At 40.9% G+C, this 15,978-nt stretch overlaps 2 protein-coding genes and 1 pseudogene across 2 annotated transcripts; 2 read left to right on the top strand and 1 right to left on the bottom strand.

Annotated features, from left to right (window-relative positions):
- The first annotated feature begins 2,751 nt into the window (after nucleotides 1–2,751).
- LOC128714435 (protein rigor mortis) lies at nucleotides 2,752–7,267 on the top strand. Its single transcript, XM_053809309.1, has 10 exons — nucleotides 2,752–2,918; nucleotides 2,996–4,408; nucleotides 4,510–4,868; nucleotides 4,956–5,195; nucleotides 5,265–5,552; nucleotides 5,629–6,162; nucleotides 6,236–6,386; nucleotides 6,716–6,809; nucleotides 6,870–7,033; nucleotides 7,132–7,267. Exons 1-10 carry the CDS (start codon nucleotides 2,752–2,754, stop codon nucleotides 7,265–7,267), a joined length of 3,546 nt encoding a protein of 1,181 aa, XP_053665284.1.
- Nucleotides 7,268–7,432: 165 nt separating this feature from the next.
- Nucleotides 7,433–9,486, bottom strand: LOC128713712 (uncharacterized; annotated as a pseudogene).
- A 2,874-nt stretch (nucleotides 9,487–12,360) lies between these two features.
- On the top strand, nucleotides 12,361–13,811 carry LOC128716278 (cytochrome b5-related protein-like). The gene is made up of 3 exons (XM_053811199.1): nucleotides 12,361–12,956; nucleotides 13,032–13,448; nucleotides 13,520–13,811. Exons 1-3 carry the CDS (start codon nucleotides 12,361–12,363, stop codon nucleotides 13,809–13,811), a joined length of 1,305 nt encoding a protein of 434 aa, XP_053667174.1.
- The last annotated feature ends 2,167 nt before the right edge of the window (nucleotides 13,812–15,978 follow it).

Raw genomic sequence — 15,978 nt, 5'->3', positions numbered from 1 at the left:
TAGGAAGACTTTGAACTACCGCAAAGCATTGAAGATTTAGACGGCTTCAGCTAGCGGAAATTACTCATTAATCCTCCCCTTTCTTCTTAGCGCCTTGTGCCGTTTGACAAATTGACAAAAGTTCACTTTCTTTTTTTTTCCTTACAGCATTCAGAAGAATTGTAGTTTATGTTGTACATGCTGCAATCGAATGCTTATCCAAATGCTCTATTGCCACATTTGCTGGAAATGAGAAATTTGGCAATGCTTACCACGATCGATATAACCTTGACAATGAAATGTCCGTTTTGTTATTTCTGCTTCCCAAAAATTTGATGGCCAAGGTCACGCGTAATCAAATTGAGGCCTCCTGTTTTCACAAGTGCACTGTCCAGAGTATACTGATCGTCGGGAATGGCAATAACTTGCGAGTTTCGAGGTTTTCCATGGTACCAGCGCGACACACCGGTCGAAACACAATGATAAAAACGCACGATCTCACAACTACAAGCGACGTGACGAGCAATTTCTTTGCGTGTAACCAACATCGGACCACCTCTTGACAATCTCGTACGATCTTTGCAATCATCGAACATCATCAACGTACGCGTTGTTTTTTTATTTGCCTGCCTACTCTTACACTGTTTTGCCGGTATTGCATGCGGGAGGAGTGAGCGGAGTCACAATATAAACACGCCACCCTCTTCAATCATCCACCCAGCGCTTGTCGTGACCGTAATGCGACCAGACGCGTGCATCTTTTTTGTGCATTAGCTTCGCAATCGGTGATTTTTCTTCGTTGCCATGTGCGCTCGTCACACATTTCGGGAGGCCATTATCGTGTTTCGATTACCAGCCAGAGAACAGACTTTTCAAGCTGCAAATCTAGTCACCCGGCAAAACCAACATCGGCTTGCAATGGGACATACGCATGGGACCATGCTGCTGACGTTTATTGTATGTTTCTCTACACACGCTGTCCATGTAGGCGTACGTGTATTCGTGAGATCGTTCCATTTTGCCATCCCCCACTACTAAGCGCAGAAAGTGCGTTGATGTTTTAGAAAAAAACAACTTTTCTTCACACATTACGATGATACGCAATATTGATGATTCGCAGCATACGACTAGCCCAAGCCTAGTTGTTTCCTTGTGCAGTAACAATAAGCACCGATAACAGTAAGCTGCGTAGTGTAGGTTAAAACGGCGCTACGTATACATATATCCAATCCACCGCTCATCCCTACATACCAGTCGTACATTATATATTTTTGCGTCTATAATTTATTCCACGCTTCGTTCGACCATTCATTTCCTCACATAAACGGTCAAACCACATCGTGTAGCTTGTAAGTGCAATGTAATTCTTCAGCCGATTTTAAAAAACAACACTCTAGTCGGGTCAATTTCCTCGGCCTACCAGAGTTGTTGGTGTTAAACGTTTACCAAAGATGTTTAACATGAGCAAATGTTTCTTATCACTTCGCTACAAAACGATAAACATCTATATACGATAAACAGTGATAACTCATCGTACTTTTCACGGGGAAAACTACAGAACAGTATTACCATGAACTTTACGGTTCAATCAATAAACGCACTATGCTTTGATTAACGGTTGGAAGATAAAAAAAACATCTTCCGCAGGCATAGGACATGCAGTGTTAGTATCGATTGACCTGGACGAAATTATGTGCGTAGAGATTGAAAGTAATTTCAGCACTAACATTTCACTGTTTTGGAGGATTGATTTCGACTGGATCACCCAAGCGCGGACATATCACTTTTTATAGTTCCGCTGCAACTCATCACACTAAACAACTCCTTGAATGGTTCCAGATTCTACTATCCGCTTGCATTTCACTTCATGTAATCATGACAAATCATGACGATCTGTACGTTTTCCATGACGAAGCCAACTTTTCATATTTCTCTTCCCAACACATCTTAGTTGCGCTAAATTTACCTTGCTTGTTTCCTAAAACTGGTCAACCATAAGGAGGACAGATAGAAGCTAACATACCTGAACAGATAGCAATGTACAATGTTTCAGCAACAAACGCTGGATTAGCGTATTTAACAACACTTTCGTATAGTAACTTTAGATAGAAAATGCAGCCTCACGGATTTTCACCATCTAGAATTTGTGTAACAGTGTCAACAACATGAAATTATTGCCAAAATGTCAAACTGTTCCATCCAGGGTTAGGCAACTGGCACATTGACATAAAAAAAAAAATTATTTGCTGTAGAAAACTGGAAAACACGCTTTTACATTTATGAGCAAAAAGCGCATAGTTCAGGCCGATTAATATTATTATTCCTATTCATGATTCATTCTTTTGTAACCAATTCCGTCCACAAGTAGAGATATTGATTAAAACCTATGAAAAATTACTTAGTTTCCGATTTGAAGCAAATTATTTACTTTCAACAAACGGTGAGTTCTATGTTACTGAAATTCTATGAACGTGAGTATAGTTCAGACAATGGAGTCTAATAATTCAGTTTTAGGTGATCTATGTACAACTGTTTTTTTTTTGTTCTTGTTCTACATAATTTCGATTATGAGCATTATTTTGTTCATAGTGATTACAGTGTGGCTTGAAGATTTGCAGAGCGCTATTTGACGCTTGTCGTGAGCGCTTGTCAGTTTAACGGAGAACACGCATTTAGCGCGATTGTGTACAGCCAGTGGCCGAAGCTAAAGTTTTGTGAACGAGTCAAGTTTATGAAATATATTGCCATACACATTGATAATTTCTAACCACCATGGACGGATTTGTAGCTCCGATTTTCCACCAGTGGTATCACCAGAACAGTATTCTGGCTACACCGGACAATGGAATCCTGTACTGCTCTCGTTACGACGTTACGTACATTCCTCCGCACGATTCGAGCTATCTGCCGAAGATTCGTATCATGGCCGTTAGTGGATTGTAAGTATATGTGCCGGGAGTACTTTAACCGCTGCTAATTCTGCTAATGACTTCTAATTCCGTCGTTTACTCATCAGTATTAAATCTTTGGCCTGCTCTCCGGTCTGGACCGACAATCGATTGTTTGCTACGCTGGACGAATATAACGTCCTGAGCGTATGGGATCTTGATTTGCAACAACCAGTTAAAGGTCACCGAGCACACGCAAACGTGCCGCAAATTAAGACGAAAAAACTATTCTCGGATGTAGTTTCGGCGGTTTGCTTTACAACCGATGGAAAAGTGATTTCTTGCCTTTATTCCGATCTGGTGGTTTATTGTTTACTAACGGATAAGTACAAGATGATGCCGGATTTTTTCCGCAACAAAACTGTCGTCACGCTGGAAAAGTCACCGGTCGAACGTGACATCTTTATAGCAGGCCTGAAAGATGGATTGATCCAGATCTTTTCTATTAAGAAAATGGCTATCCTGCACACCCTCCGTGGACACGATAAAGAAATTGTCTCTATCGCATGCATGAGTGTGCCTGTTTTAAAGAAAAAAGCTTGGAGAAAGCAGGAAAAAGCTGGCGATAATAAGGAGGACGTTACAGGAAGCGCATCAAAGAGCGTGCTAAATAGACCCAAAAAAGAGGCACGAAAGAAAACCGCCCCGCCAGCGGATGAGCCGGATTGTTTCGATATCTATGATTTTAATGAAAGTCTGGAAGAATTCGGCACCATGATCGATCGTGAAACCACGGATGACAAGCACGATCAGTTTCGAGAGAAAGCTACAACCGTGGAAGGATTTAACTTCCTGGAGGCATGTGAAAATCTGAAAGAAGATATGCTGAAGGCCGCAAACCGTAGAGACGAAGAAGAAGAGGAGGACGATACCGGTGATCAGTCGGGTTTGGCGCCAGATCAGTTTAATACAGATGATGAAAACGAGTTAGATGATTGTGAGAAGTTAAGAGATTACGTGGTTATAGATAATGATGATCAACGGGCCGATGACGTACGGGACGAGTTTGAAATTAAGCTAATCCTGGTTACCGGTAGTCGCGAAAATGTTCTTTGGTTTTGGGACTACGAAACTGGCTTAGCAATCGATAAGATAATTGTACCGTCGATTGCAAATGCACGGCTATGTAACACTTCCTTCACGAACGCTGTTTGGATCGATGAATCCCATGTTGTTGCTAACAATTCGAATGGCCAGGTTATTGAATGGAAGGTAGAGTTTAAGTTCAAGAATGAGTGCTTGCATTTGTCCGCCAAAGAAAGTCTGGCGCCGTATCCGGTGGAAAAAATCTTTCATGTGATTAAAGCTAAAGGGCTTGCCAAGACAGACACAAACAGGCGGTACTTGTGGTGTTCGTCGATAAATCGAACGCTGACATGTCTGGAAGTGACAGAATCGGGAAAAGCGTCCGTAGTTGTAGATTACACATGCATCACACCTACAAATCGCTGCCTGTTGGAAAATCCGCTAGAATCCATGGTGTAAGTAAAGTAAACTGTTTTATTGCTGTGCTTGTTGTTGTTTTTCGATGTACTTATTTTATATGTTAACTACTTCTAAACAATACGTTTTCACTTCACAGAATTGCGCTGGCCAGTGGTGCACCAAGGATCGAAAAACTAAATTTGGCCCAACTGCAAAGTGACAATATTCCATTCAAATCTTACACCAATAAAATTAGTGATGCTGTAATGCAATTGTGTTGGCATCCTGAGGAAGAGGAAAAGCTCGCCTTTGGAACGAAAGAAGGACGCATCGGCATACTGGATACAGGAAGTGCGACTAATGTTCCTGTATTACTAAAACCATTCACTAACAAAGAAGTCTACGGTTTGCAGTGGTGTTATTTGACCGATTATAAGCAGGAAAAGAAATTGATTCTGATTGCATGTAGTAAAGTAAAACTTGTTTACTATTATATGACAGGTGCACAAAAACATGGTACGTGTATGATGATTCGTATTGAACACAACAGTTTGTTGTTGCAAATTCAATTTTCACCACTGTTTTACATTTTATGTCTTTCAGAACCAATCCCGTGTGTGCACTTTGGGCAAGTATCTGAGGTATCCGTTGTTGATAATTTGTGTTTTATCGGATCTCAAAATGGAGAAATATATGTGAGCGATTTAGATTCAAATTTCAAGCAACTGTACCATAGTAAGGTAGCTAAACGGTATATTTGCGGACTGGAGCTTAAGAATAATTGTCTCGCTGTGGGTTCAAATGATCATTCCATCCAAATAATAATCTTCAACGTTTTGGAAGGTAAGTAAATGCAAACATAAGTATAAAATTAGTTTTATTTGATTAAACTGAATTGTTTCCTAATTGTAGGCGAGGTGGCAGAAAAGGAACGCATTTTGCTGGAAGGTCATACAGATGGTATATGTAAACTTAGATGGAATCGTGGTGATACAATGCGTTTGGTAAGCTGTAGCTTCGATTGTACCATTCGCGTGTGGGACGCATTATCGGGTACTTGTTTAAATATTTACCACACGAAATCGTTCGCGTATGCTGCGATATTTTCACCACTGGACGAAAATTTAATATTTTTCGTTGGAAAAGGGTGTTCGCTGTCGTCTTTCGATTACACCAAACAGCAAGATGCACCACCAAAAGGTAATTATTCTTAAAACATTCAAAAGACTCTTCCGTAGTGACAATTTTCATGCTTTTTTCTACCATCATTCAATAGCATCCGCAAAGTATCCAAAAATAGTATTTGCCGTTGAGGAGGATGTCAAACCAATGAATTCGAAGCAAAAGAAGATAAGAGCGGGAGGTAAATTTCAAAACTCCACAAAAGCATCTAACGAAAGCACTGCTACTACTGCTATTGATCAGCTAACAGAGGAAGTGAATAAAGTCACGCTAAGGGAACCGAATGTTGTTCAAGCATCGGGAAATCTAGCGACAACATTCCAGCTTACTAATCGTGAAACAAACAAAACAAAGGACGTATTAGAGTGTATCGTTAAATTGCTGCATACACCAGATCCTGAGCCCGAGCCAGAACCACACGAGTATTATAATGATGGAAATATTAGCGACAATGACTTTTTCGATGATAAATTCAGTTACGTGTCAAAAGAAAAACCAGTCGAAGTTATAAAACCGTCAATCGAACCATCGGTCGAAAAGAACGAATCAACAGAACACGAAAGAATGTTTTACAATGAAAAACTGTTTTCGACTCCTGCACACCTGAAACAACTTGTAGAAGAAGAAGGTAGGTGTTCGAATTGCGAGTGCAAAATTGAAAAAAAAATTACAATGATGGATGGTACATTTTATTCCTATAGCAAAACTACACACAATTACGGATACTTCATCGATTGGACTGCTAATGTTGCCCCAGTTGCTGCACAAGCTGAAGGAAACGATTTTGGGATGCATCAGCAAGAAAAAGCTAACCCCGCAAATGTTGGCTTTGGCGCCATATGTGTCACACATGTGAGTAATCCATAGTAATACCTAGTGTTGTGCTTAATTAACCTTTTGAGAAGAGTCATTCATATGAATCTTAAATGAGGAGTCATTCAAATCGATTCTCAATAGATTTATGTATCCGCAGATCAGAATCTTAGAGGATTCATAAAACTTTGAAAAAGAAATTCAGGTTCATTCATTTAGTTCAGAGATTCATTCAGATTCTCAGATTAATGAATGTGAAGCAGATGCAGCCAACACATTACTAGTGTTCTAAAGGACCGTCCACAGGACAATCTAATCTTAATGTTTCTCTACACCACTATGTTTCATTGTTACATAACTTTACACAGGTTCTGGCGACAGTGCTGTCAAGCTTATGCTTATCAATTGATCGAAACTCAACAATCTCTGGCAGCAGTTCCATTTTTCCTAGCCAGCCATAAGGTAAATTTCGATACAATGACATTGTTTAAGTCAATAGCAGTTAATCCCATCATTTAACAGGTTGATTCATCGATCGAGGAACTTTGCGATGCTAAGTATTACCGTGAGGCATGGGTAATCTGCAGGCTGAACAAAACGCCGGACGATCCAATGCTAGAACAAGTGGCTACCAAATGGGCACATCATTTGAACGCTATTGGAAACTATGAAGCTGCCGCGCTAGTGTAAGTAAAAGACTCCTTTTTATAAGAAACGCATCAAACTTTGGTACCCAACAAAGCAACTGAATAAGCAACATGATTTTTTTTTCAAAACTATGTAGTTGGACGGGCACTAAAAAGTATAAGGAGGCCATCGACGTTCTGACGAAGCGTAGAGATATTACTGAGGACATCCAACGTACGATAGATGAATTGAATGTTAAACTCCAAGAATCTACTACAGCCCGGCAGGAATGATGCACCTAACGTGTACAATTTCGACCAACATTTTCATTTTTATTTAACCTTATTGTCAAATCCATTTTTGATCACACTTGGCACCACGAAGTGAAGAAATAAATACTGAATTCATTTCGAAACCGTTCGCACTAATACTATCGTATCTAATCGCCATGATGTAGTTCACGCAAGGGGTAGCGGCAAATAGTTGCGATTTCGCCTACGGCAGCAGCACCAGTACCGTTTCAGGACGCCACACCAAAATTGTCCACATACCAGTTTTAGTGGAATGATCATCATCGAGTATATCGCTAGTTGATAGAATCGCTGCGAAGTCCACAGTACGGTGTACCGGAGCTTATCACCATCGAACATGGCATAACCGTACCCAACCTTCATTTCGCCCATCCGGTACGAACAAGTAGGTACAATAAACTCCAACACCTCACGCGTATCCTTGAGATAGTCTAAATTAAACTCCAGCACCTCGTGGCGACTCCCTCGTTCCGTGTTGAGCGGTACAAAGGTGACACCCTGTGCCAGTTGATTACGATGTGTCTTAACGTAGAGGGATTTGTGTTCGTGCGCGGAAAAAATTACGCTCGGTTGGAAATCATCGATCACCTAGAACGAACACGGACAATTATATATATATATATATTCGGTGAAATTGACAAAAATCCTTGTTCTACCTTGTACGTAAACGGATCAGCCCATCGTAGTAGCGGCATGTGGCTCAAAAGCACGTTGTAAGGTTGCCGTTCCTCAGTACCGAGTGCGTTATTTAATGGAAGTGTCATGCTGATACGATTTACGTTGAGAAATCGCAATATTGGTTCTACCGCTGTTTCGTCTTGCTCGTTAAAATATTGTTTAAACCGCAACACTCGGTCGGACTTGACGGTTTCTAATCCTTCGCCACCAATATCGTTATCGCCCGGAATGTATACCTGTTAGACACCAAATAAATCAGATAGTAAAGGTACAAAAACTTCGGTAGCATTGCATCAACCATACGTACCATAATTGTATTGGCCGTCGGTTGGGAGAAAATGTTGACGAACCGTGTGAAATAAGCAGCAAACTGAACATCATTCGCTACACTTCCTTCATCCATGAGATCACCCAGAAAACATATTACATCCGGTGATGTATGTTGAACCACTCGTTTATACGTCCGTTTTAGGTGGCTTTAAAGTTCGCAAAATCATTAGAATTGAATTGTTCTGTTTTTTTTTTTAATACTCAGTCACACATCTCAATGACAATGCTAAAACGTAGTATCAGTATCAGTATTGACTTGATCATTCATCGAAGCGAATAAATTATCCAATCATCGTTACAGTAAACCCCAAATTGAACACCGTCATTTCGTTACTGATAAGATTAGGGATTCGTACGCATGATTGGCGCGAGATCTGTCAATTTGTTGCTCCCATACACATAGCTTTAAGGACAAATAGATCTCCCCAGCGCGTTACTCACTCGCTGCTTAACGTATCTTGATAAAATCATACATAAACACACTCCACGAATTCTAGCCTCGAGTGGGTACAGGAATGTAGATCCGGAATTTTTAAAGTACACTGGGCAATAAAACTGAACCGTTTACAACTTTCCACAGTACGAACCATTCATGCTGTTGAAGCACATTAATACATACCGATCGGAGTCGAAATTAGCCAATGGCCAGTAGAGCTTCCTGTCGAACGTGTTGCCCAAAATTTGTGGATCCGCGACAAACAGTATCTTTACACAGCTATCTAGAACAAAAAAGGGCAATCGTATCAAATAAGCGACCTGCAGCAAGCTCCTTTCCATCTAAATCCTGCTAACCCGTTTCACATTGCAGTTCAGCCCACTGAAAGCTGTGATAGAGGTGGATGAGATATTCATTGTATACGATCAATCCGACCAGTGTTGGAAGATAGATTTTCCAAAATAGTGGTAGCCTGTGAAGGAAAGGTATGTATGTACCTTGATTTGCTTTCTTTTCACACCAGCACCATGAGGCGTTCCGGCGCTGCGTGTAACTTACCTGCAAAAACTCCTTTTCATCATGTCGTTTGATCACGGTCGCCGTCCCCCATAGCTTTACGGTGACTGAGCCAACCAGCAACATGCGGCGCTGTCGTAACTGGGTGAAGGTTTGATACATCCCAAAAGGTGTACATCGATAACGACACTCCACGTTCGCCTGACGACTGATAAGACCCCCGACTTCCGATGAGATTCATCTAATCGTGCGATCCAAATTTGCTAGCCTTTGCGTAGAACGGTTCGTTTCGCACTGCGTGAAAAATGTGTACAAAAGTTTACAAAAATCTGTCGATGGAGTTCGACAGGAACTGTTCTTTGCGGGGTACATACACATACCGATGTTTGCTAAGCGTGAAACGCGTAAGTCAGTTGATACGGCAGTGTAGTCTGGGCTTGTGGTACGGTTCCCGCGGTTATCAAGCGATAAGGTTTTGTTTTGATTCACTTCTCTTACTACTATTCATGCAATTTAGTTACGATTCTTATACAGAACAGAAGCCAATCGCTCGAACTCCATAGGATCGTTAAGGAATTACATCGATATGATGAATATGTTTTAAACTAAAACTATAAATGTTCGCTTGAGAGACCAGTTCAAATATTGTTATTCATAAATATATCATAAGGGAAACGTAATTCGAATAACTCCATATCAGAAGATTAGCAGCGTAAAGGTTCCGCAAGCTTATGAATAGTGTTCAAACAGCGTAGGAGCTGTACTTCATTGAGAACTGTGCGCCATTTCAACAAAAGCAATGAAATTCAATCAATAGCATCTCTATTACGGAAATATGCCAAACATTTAGTAAGAGAAATATAATATTTTTCGAAGCAGCTTAGACATTTACATTTCGAGACGTTTAGAACAAATTATTCGAGCAGAAAAATGATCAGTTTTACAAGCTGCAGCATTTATACACTCGATCCTCCTAATAACGAGTCATAAATGTCCACTTTGAAAGATTGAATTCTGGTGTAACGATCGCTTGGGCTCCACAAACTACTAATTTTTGCTGTTGGATGATTAAATCGAAACGAAATCTGGCATGTTATGGAAAGTTTAGAAGCTACTCAGACCATTTCCACCAGAGATCCAACCGGTATTGAAATTGAAATTGTTAATTGTTAAGGATTAAGAACATCGAAACATTCTCAGCGTAGTACATTAGAGACCCATCTATCAAAGAACTTATGGAGTCATCGATATCGATGATAAGGTTTAGGATAACGACTAATGCACTGAAACTGATGAAACTCGTAATTCGAGGATTTGCTGTATATACGTGTTAAAAAGTTCAACACAAACACTTATCGAAAATTTATCTAGCATCATCTCATCTTACATTATCAAGCAATTGTACATTATCAAGCAATCAAGCTTGAAACATTTAAACGTACCAATGTCGTAAAGAAAAACATACAACTCTCTCCTGGGGGAATTTGCTGAGCTTGCAGTCGCGCACAGCACGCTGTTCATTGTGTAAGTACGCACGCTTACTAGAATGGCTAGTGTTCCATTTTTGTGTAAAGCCATTAATCGGTTCCTCGGCAATGGCCAGCACAAAATCCACAACCGATACGCCGACTACGTTCATTCGCTTAACAACTTCCCGCTTGGTGAGCACACTGCCGACCAGAGGGACACAGGAAGACCTCCACAAACAGTGCAGTGTTGTAAGCAGCTAACTAGTGCAATTATTCCGCAGTGTGAAGCGCTAGGTGTAACTGGCAGTGGCGCTATGTAAGTGTAGTGAAACGGAGCATTTGAATGCCACGACACCGGTTCCGACGGTTATCCGGCTGATTCGTAGCAGATGTGTGCAGTGCGTGTAAGACGCCACAAAATAATTGATACACTTTAAACACACGGCTCCGGACAACTGAGACTGGTGACGTGCGTAAGGTCATTGATATTCAAGCCGCATCATTTTGAACGCTGCATTACAGGTCGCCTCGTTTCATTGATACTAACACACCGAGGGGCGTACTGTTCTAAGCAATCGGCAAAGCAACTAAATGAAATTTTGTGCTTTGCTCCGTCGTTCCGTGGTGGTTCAAAAACAAAGTTCGATTTTTTATCGGATCGGATCATGACATTCACTGTTGATTCTTTGATCCTGCCATATGCATTGGGGGTGAGGTGAGATAAGCTGATAGGATGCCCCCAACCCGCAAGTAAGCTGAAATTACTTATCGTGAAAGCAAGCTCTTGCAATCAGAGGATTGTAGATGTTGGGAACGTTTAACTTCATTTGCAACAAACTTTAGCGAAAGAATGCAATTTAACGTTTGAATGTTAACGTGAATGCTGTGATATATAAAACCCGGCATGAAATAAAATAACTCGCCGATCTATGGTAGAATGCTCGCGTAACCGTAACCTGATTGTCTCATGTTTACAAACCTATCAATGGAAGCGAAACGACAGTTTCACGTTGATTCAACGTGATGCAGCAAGAATTCGATGCAAACGGTCCATCCAGGCGCTGAGAAAGGGTGTAAAAATAAGTTAATGTTGATTAGATCAGCTTTGTCGTTCATTCTGTGCTATCGGTTAATGCCGGTCAACAGACATTAGCAGCGTGTATTGTAATGGCGTTAAAGTACGCTATGGCAACGATGCTGATCACTAGGACATGCTAATTGCTCATTCGTCTCATAGATCTCGGAAGAAATTTATCGTTAGCAGGCCGTTTTAGTTCACGGTTGTGACGATTGCTGAATAGAATCGTCTACGATCACACATGATAGTGATTTAATCAGAGAAAGAATTAGCAATAGTTGAACCAAGGTTAGCCATAATTATCAAGCTCACTGCTTCGGTATAACTGCATTCGAATTGTGAGAGAAACTTTATGCAAAGTGTAATAAAACGACATGAGTAGTGACAGTCTGCAAGAGCACGAAACGAATGGAGATAGTTTCATTGAAAGCAGCACGATTAAACTTGAATTGACCTTCAGTGCATGTGCAACAGTGCATTACCACGCGCTTGACGTTGGCATGAAAGTGAATTCATCTCTGCTCAATTCACCTTGCGTTGCAGATTCGTCCTTCAGTTTTGAGCAGCCATGGCGAGCAATTACATAACAACCATATCAAGAAAATATCCCTCCTTCCGAGATGATCCCTTAAAAACGGTTCATCGATGGTTGGAGGGCAAGCGGCAGGACGATGGTGCCGAGGGTCTGTGGCGCATTCACGACACCCTGTACGACTTTACGGACTTTATCGAGCGTCATCCCGGTGGCCCTGAATGGTTGCGCCTGACAAAGGGGACGGACATTACGGAGGCGTTCGAAACGCACCACATTACAGTGCGCGCAGATGGTCTGCTGCCGAAGTACAAAGTGCGCGAGGCCACCCAGCCGAGAGCAGTCCGTTTAACGTTCCGTGACGATGGGTTTTACCGGACACTGAAACGTCGTGTTCGCGACAAGCTGAAGGATATCGATTACGGGCCAGCGGAACGATCGAAACTGATCATCGATTCGATGCTGGCGGCAATGTTCGGGCTGGCGTTTCTCGCCATTCGCCTGAACAGCTACGCGGTCGCGATGGCGTCGGGACTATTCGTTTGCTGGACAATGATTAGCGCGCATAATTTCTTCCACCAGCGGGACAATTGGCGTATGATGACGTTTAATTTGGCCTTTTCGAGCTATCGGTGAGGATCGTGGAGTTCCGGGAGTGGTTAACACGCTGTTTTAACCTTCGTGTGTGCATTATTTTCTTCCCACAGTGAATGGCGTGTGTCACACGCGATGTCTCATCATAATTTCCCCAACTCGATACTAGACCTGGAGATATCTTACTTTGAGCCTTTCCTCTGCTGGTTACCGAACCCATCGATTAAGAACTCGGTAAAAAGCTACGCATCCTGGGTGTACGGACCGATGGTGTATTCGCTGCTGTTCTATGGCGAATTTATAAAACGCGTGCAGGAGACGTTCCAAACGGGAAAGAACACATTCTTCCTAGACGATCTCGTAACGCTGATACTTCCGACGTTTATGTATGTGGCCGGAGCTACCAGCCTGTGGGAAGTGGTAAAGATGTGGCTGTTTATCGTGTTGGTGGCAAGCTTCCTGTTTGGTTTGATCGGACTGAATGCGGCTCATCATCACCCGAAGGCGGTACACGACGGAGATCAAATACCGTAAGGAGTCTTGGCCGTAGTCTATGGTAGTTTGTGCTATTATCTGTTACCCTAACGCATCTGTATTACAGGGCTGACATCGATTTTGCCGTCTATCAAATGGCCGCGGTTATAGATCGATCAGACACGAAAGGATCGCAGTTCATGGTGCTGACAAGCTTCGGTGATCACTGTCTGCATCATCTCTTCCCAACGCTAGATCACGGAATACTTCCACAGCTGTATCCAGTGTTCTTCGAAACGTGCCGCGAGTTTGAAACCGTCTATCGGGAACTGCCTTGGCTGCAGCAGATCATCGGTCAGCATAAGCAGCTTGCTCGTGTAGAAACGATGACTTACGAACCGTCGAAGAAGTTTGCTTAATGCGACCGCAATTATTTGGTAATCACGCCGGGAACCAAAGATTCACAAACAAAAATGCTAGTTGAACAATGTGAAATGATTTATATAGTGCGATTACATACGATATTTTAACACGCTTTTGAGTGTGTAGGTTTTTTTTACTGCATAGCATATACAAATAAAATGGTGATTAGGTTAGATTTCCTGACAAATGTTCAATAAAATGTTACGATTTGAAAGAAAACGCAACTGGAACGGAAATATTATGTGAGATCTTTTTCTTTTATGAATCCTGTATTATTGGATATCTGCAATATCTTGCCTTAGTAGAGCCTTATCTTCCAGTCAGTAGCCGCTACGGGTGGACTGACTTATCTGTATGACATTCGGGGCACATTTTTTAAATTTTAGCGTTTGCTGCCCAACAGAATATTCTATACATCACCACGAGAAGCGCCAGATTTAAAAAGATTGAAACTACTCGTGAAATATAGTTTATTTTTTAAAATTCTATGTATATAACTTATTTGCGTGTAGTGTTATGATTGTTCCAATATCCAATCCAAAAATCCAATATCCTAATTGAATTATGCATTCCCAAATTCGGACGGGTTCTGCAACATCGTCATGCTTTTTTCGGTCTTAATTCACTATCTTTCCTGATTCTATTCTTCTATTCTTTCCTGAATCCCTGAAATTGTAACCATTTATACAGTTAGATCGTTTCGAATTATTCTTTTGTACAGCTGATGCACCACGATACATTGTTTTTTTGTACACCTCACAGTTGATAATTGTATTTTCAACAACTTACAATTACTATTAATAGTCTTGTAATTTCAAATATATTAAACAAATTGTTTGTACCAAAAGTCCATATAAGTTATTTGGATTTGCATAAGTTTTAATAATTTGATCACTTATCTGCTACGAAATGAGAACAGCAACCCGAAGGCGAGTCGTTAATGATGCCACCTTTTGACGATCGACAAACTTTTCGAATGATTTCGAATAACACCCTGCATACAAGTTAGCTAGGGCTAGCACACAATAAACAGTACAAGTTTTAATTTTTGTGCGTTTTTTTGTAATAAAAACAATTGTTTGTTTTATGTCCACAGCAATTTGGGTTCGTTTGTGTACAAGCATCGAAATTTTTCGTTGCTCTCGTTAATACTAGAACAACCGTGGAAATAGAATAGAGAATAATAGAAATAAATATAATAGAATAGAACAGAATAGAATAGAGTGGTAAGAATCTTGCATCAAATCCATGTTCATGTTTCTCGAAAGAAAAACATATATTTAGTGTGGCGTTTGTCTGCAATCCATTTGTACCGTAGGTTAGACATGCGTCGTCTTAATAGTTGTTGAACATTAATGTTGATTAATTAAATGATTTTTGATGGTGTAGAATATTCAGGAGAAATAGGAAACTTTCAACCAAAAGGAGCAGTTCGAACACATGCCAGTAATTCAAATCGACGTGGTTACAAAGTGGTTGTTTCACTGATATCTTTGAAGCAATGTTCGAAGCAAAAGCACCGCGTTCTTAAAGTGTCCCAATTGTCTCAACTGTTTATTTTGCACCTTTCGATGTTATATTTTGCGTAATGTACACTCTCAAACTCATGTTATTCTACAGTCATTTTAAGTACATATTTAGTGGGATTATTATGTTCTTTTTGTATTACGGGTAGAATGGCCGTATATCTTAAATTATTATGCTCTTTATTATATAACTAGTTCGTTCTAGAGCCGAAGGCTGGGCTCTTCGCTTGCTTACCTGTAGATATAAAGTAGAACATATTCCTTTGGCACACTTTCAAGATTTCTCTCCTTCAAGAAAGGAATTGGGAACAATAGACGGTATAATTGTTGGAAATGATCGAAGATCTTCTGGGTAGTTTACGGCGACAAGCATTACAAATAGCACACAAAGGCCATCTGGGTATGGTGAGTATTAAGAGGAACCTCAGAGAAAGATTATGGTGGCCGTATATGGATCGCTACGTAGAAAAGTATGTGCAAGAATGTAAGGAGTGTTCATTAGTCGCGCCTTCGGGATATGCAGAACCCATGATTAGGAAAGCCGAAGCAGGCATGGCAGGATATTGCTGTTGATTTCTTTTCTGCCAAAGAATGGGCAACGTTTTTGGTGATAGTTGACTATTACAGTACGGTCGGT

Source organism: Anopheles marshallii, chromosome 3, assembly GCF_943734725.1.
Source record: "Anopheles marshallii chromosome 3, idAnoMarsDA_429_01, whole genome shotgun sequence".
Classification (NCBI taxonomy): Eukaryota; Metazoa; Arthropoda; class Insecta; order Diptera; family Culicidae; genus Anopheles; species Anopheles marshallii.
This window is presented reverse-complemented; position numbering and strand designations above follow the sequence as displayed.

What these genes read in the sequence shown, in the direction of transcription:
- LOC128714435 (XM_053809309.1), top strand. Translation starts at nt 2,752, where the DNA reads ATGGACGGATTTGTAGCTCCGATTTTCCACCAGTGGTATCACCAGAAC. An exon ending in GCGCCATATGTGTCACACAT is followed by an intron (nt 6,387 to 6,715) that starts GTGAGTAATCCA and finishes AACTTTACACAG; the next exon opens with GTTCTGGCGACAGTGCTGTC. An exon ending in TATGAAGCTGCCGCGCTAGT is followed by an intron (nt 7,034 to 7,131) that starts GTAAGTAAAAGA and finishes AAAACTATGTAG; the next exon opens with TTGGACGGGCACTAAAAAGT.
- LOC128716278 (XM_053811199.1), top strand. Translation starts at nt 12,361, where the DNA reads ATGGCGAGCAATTACATAACAACCATATCAAGAAAATATCCCTCCTTC. An exon ending in TTGGCCTTTTCGAGCTATCG is followed by an intron (nt 12,957 to 13,031) that starts GTGAGGATCGTG and finishes TTCTTCCCACAG; the next exon opens with TGAATGGCGTGTGTCACACG. An exon ending in CACGACGGAGATCAAATACC is followed by an intron (nt 13,449 to 13,519) that starts GTAAGGAGTCTT and finishes TCTGTATTACAG; the next exon opens with GGCTGACATCGATTTTGCCG.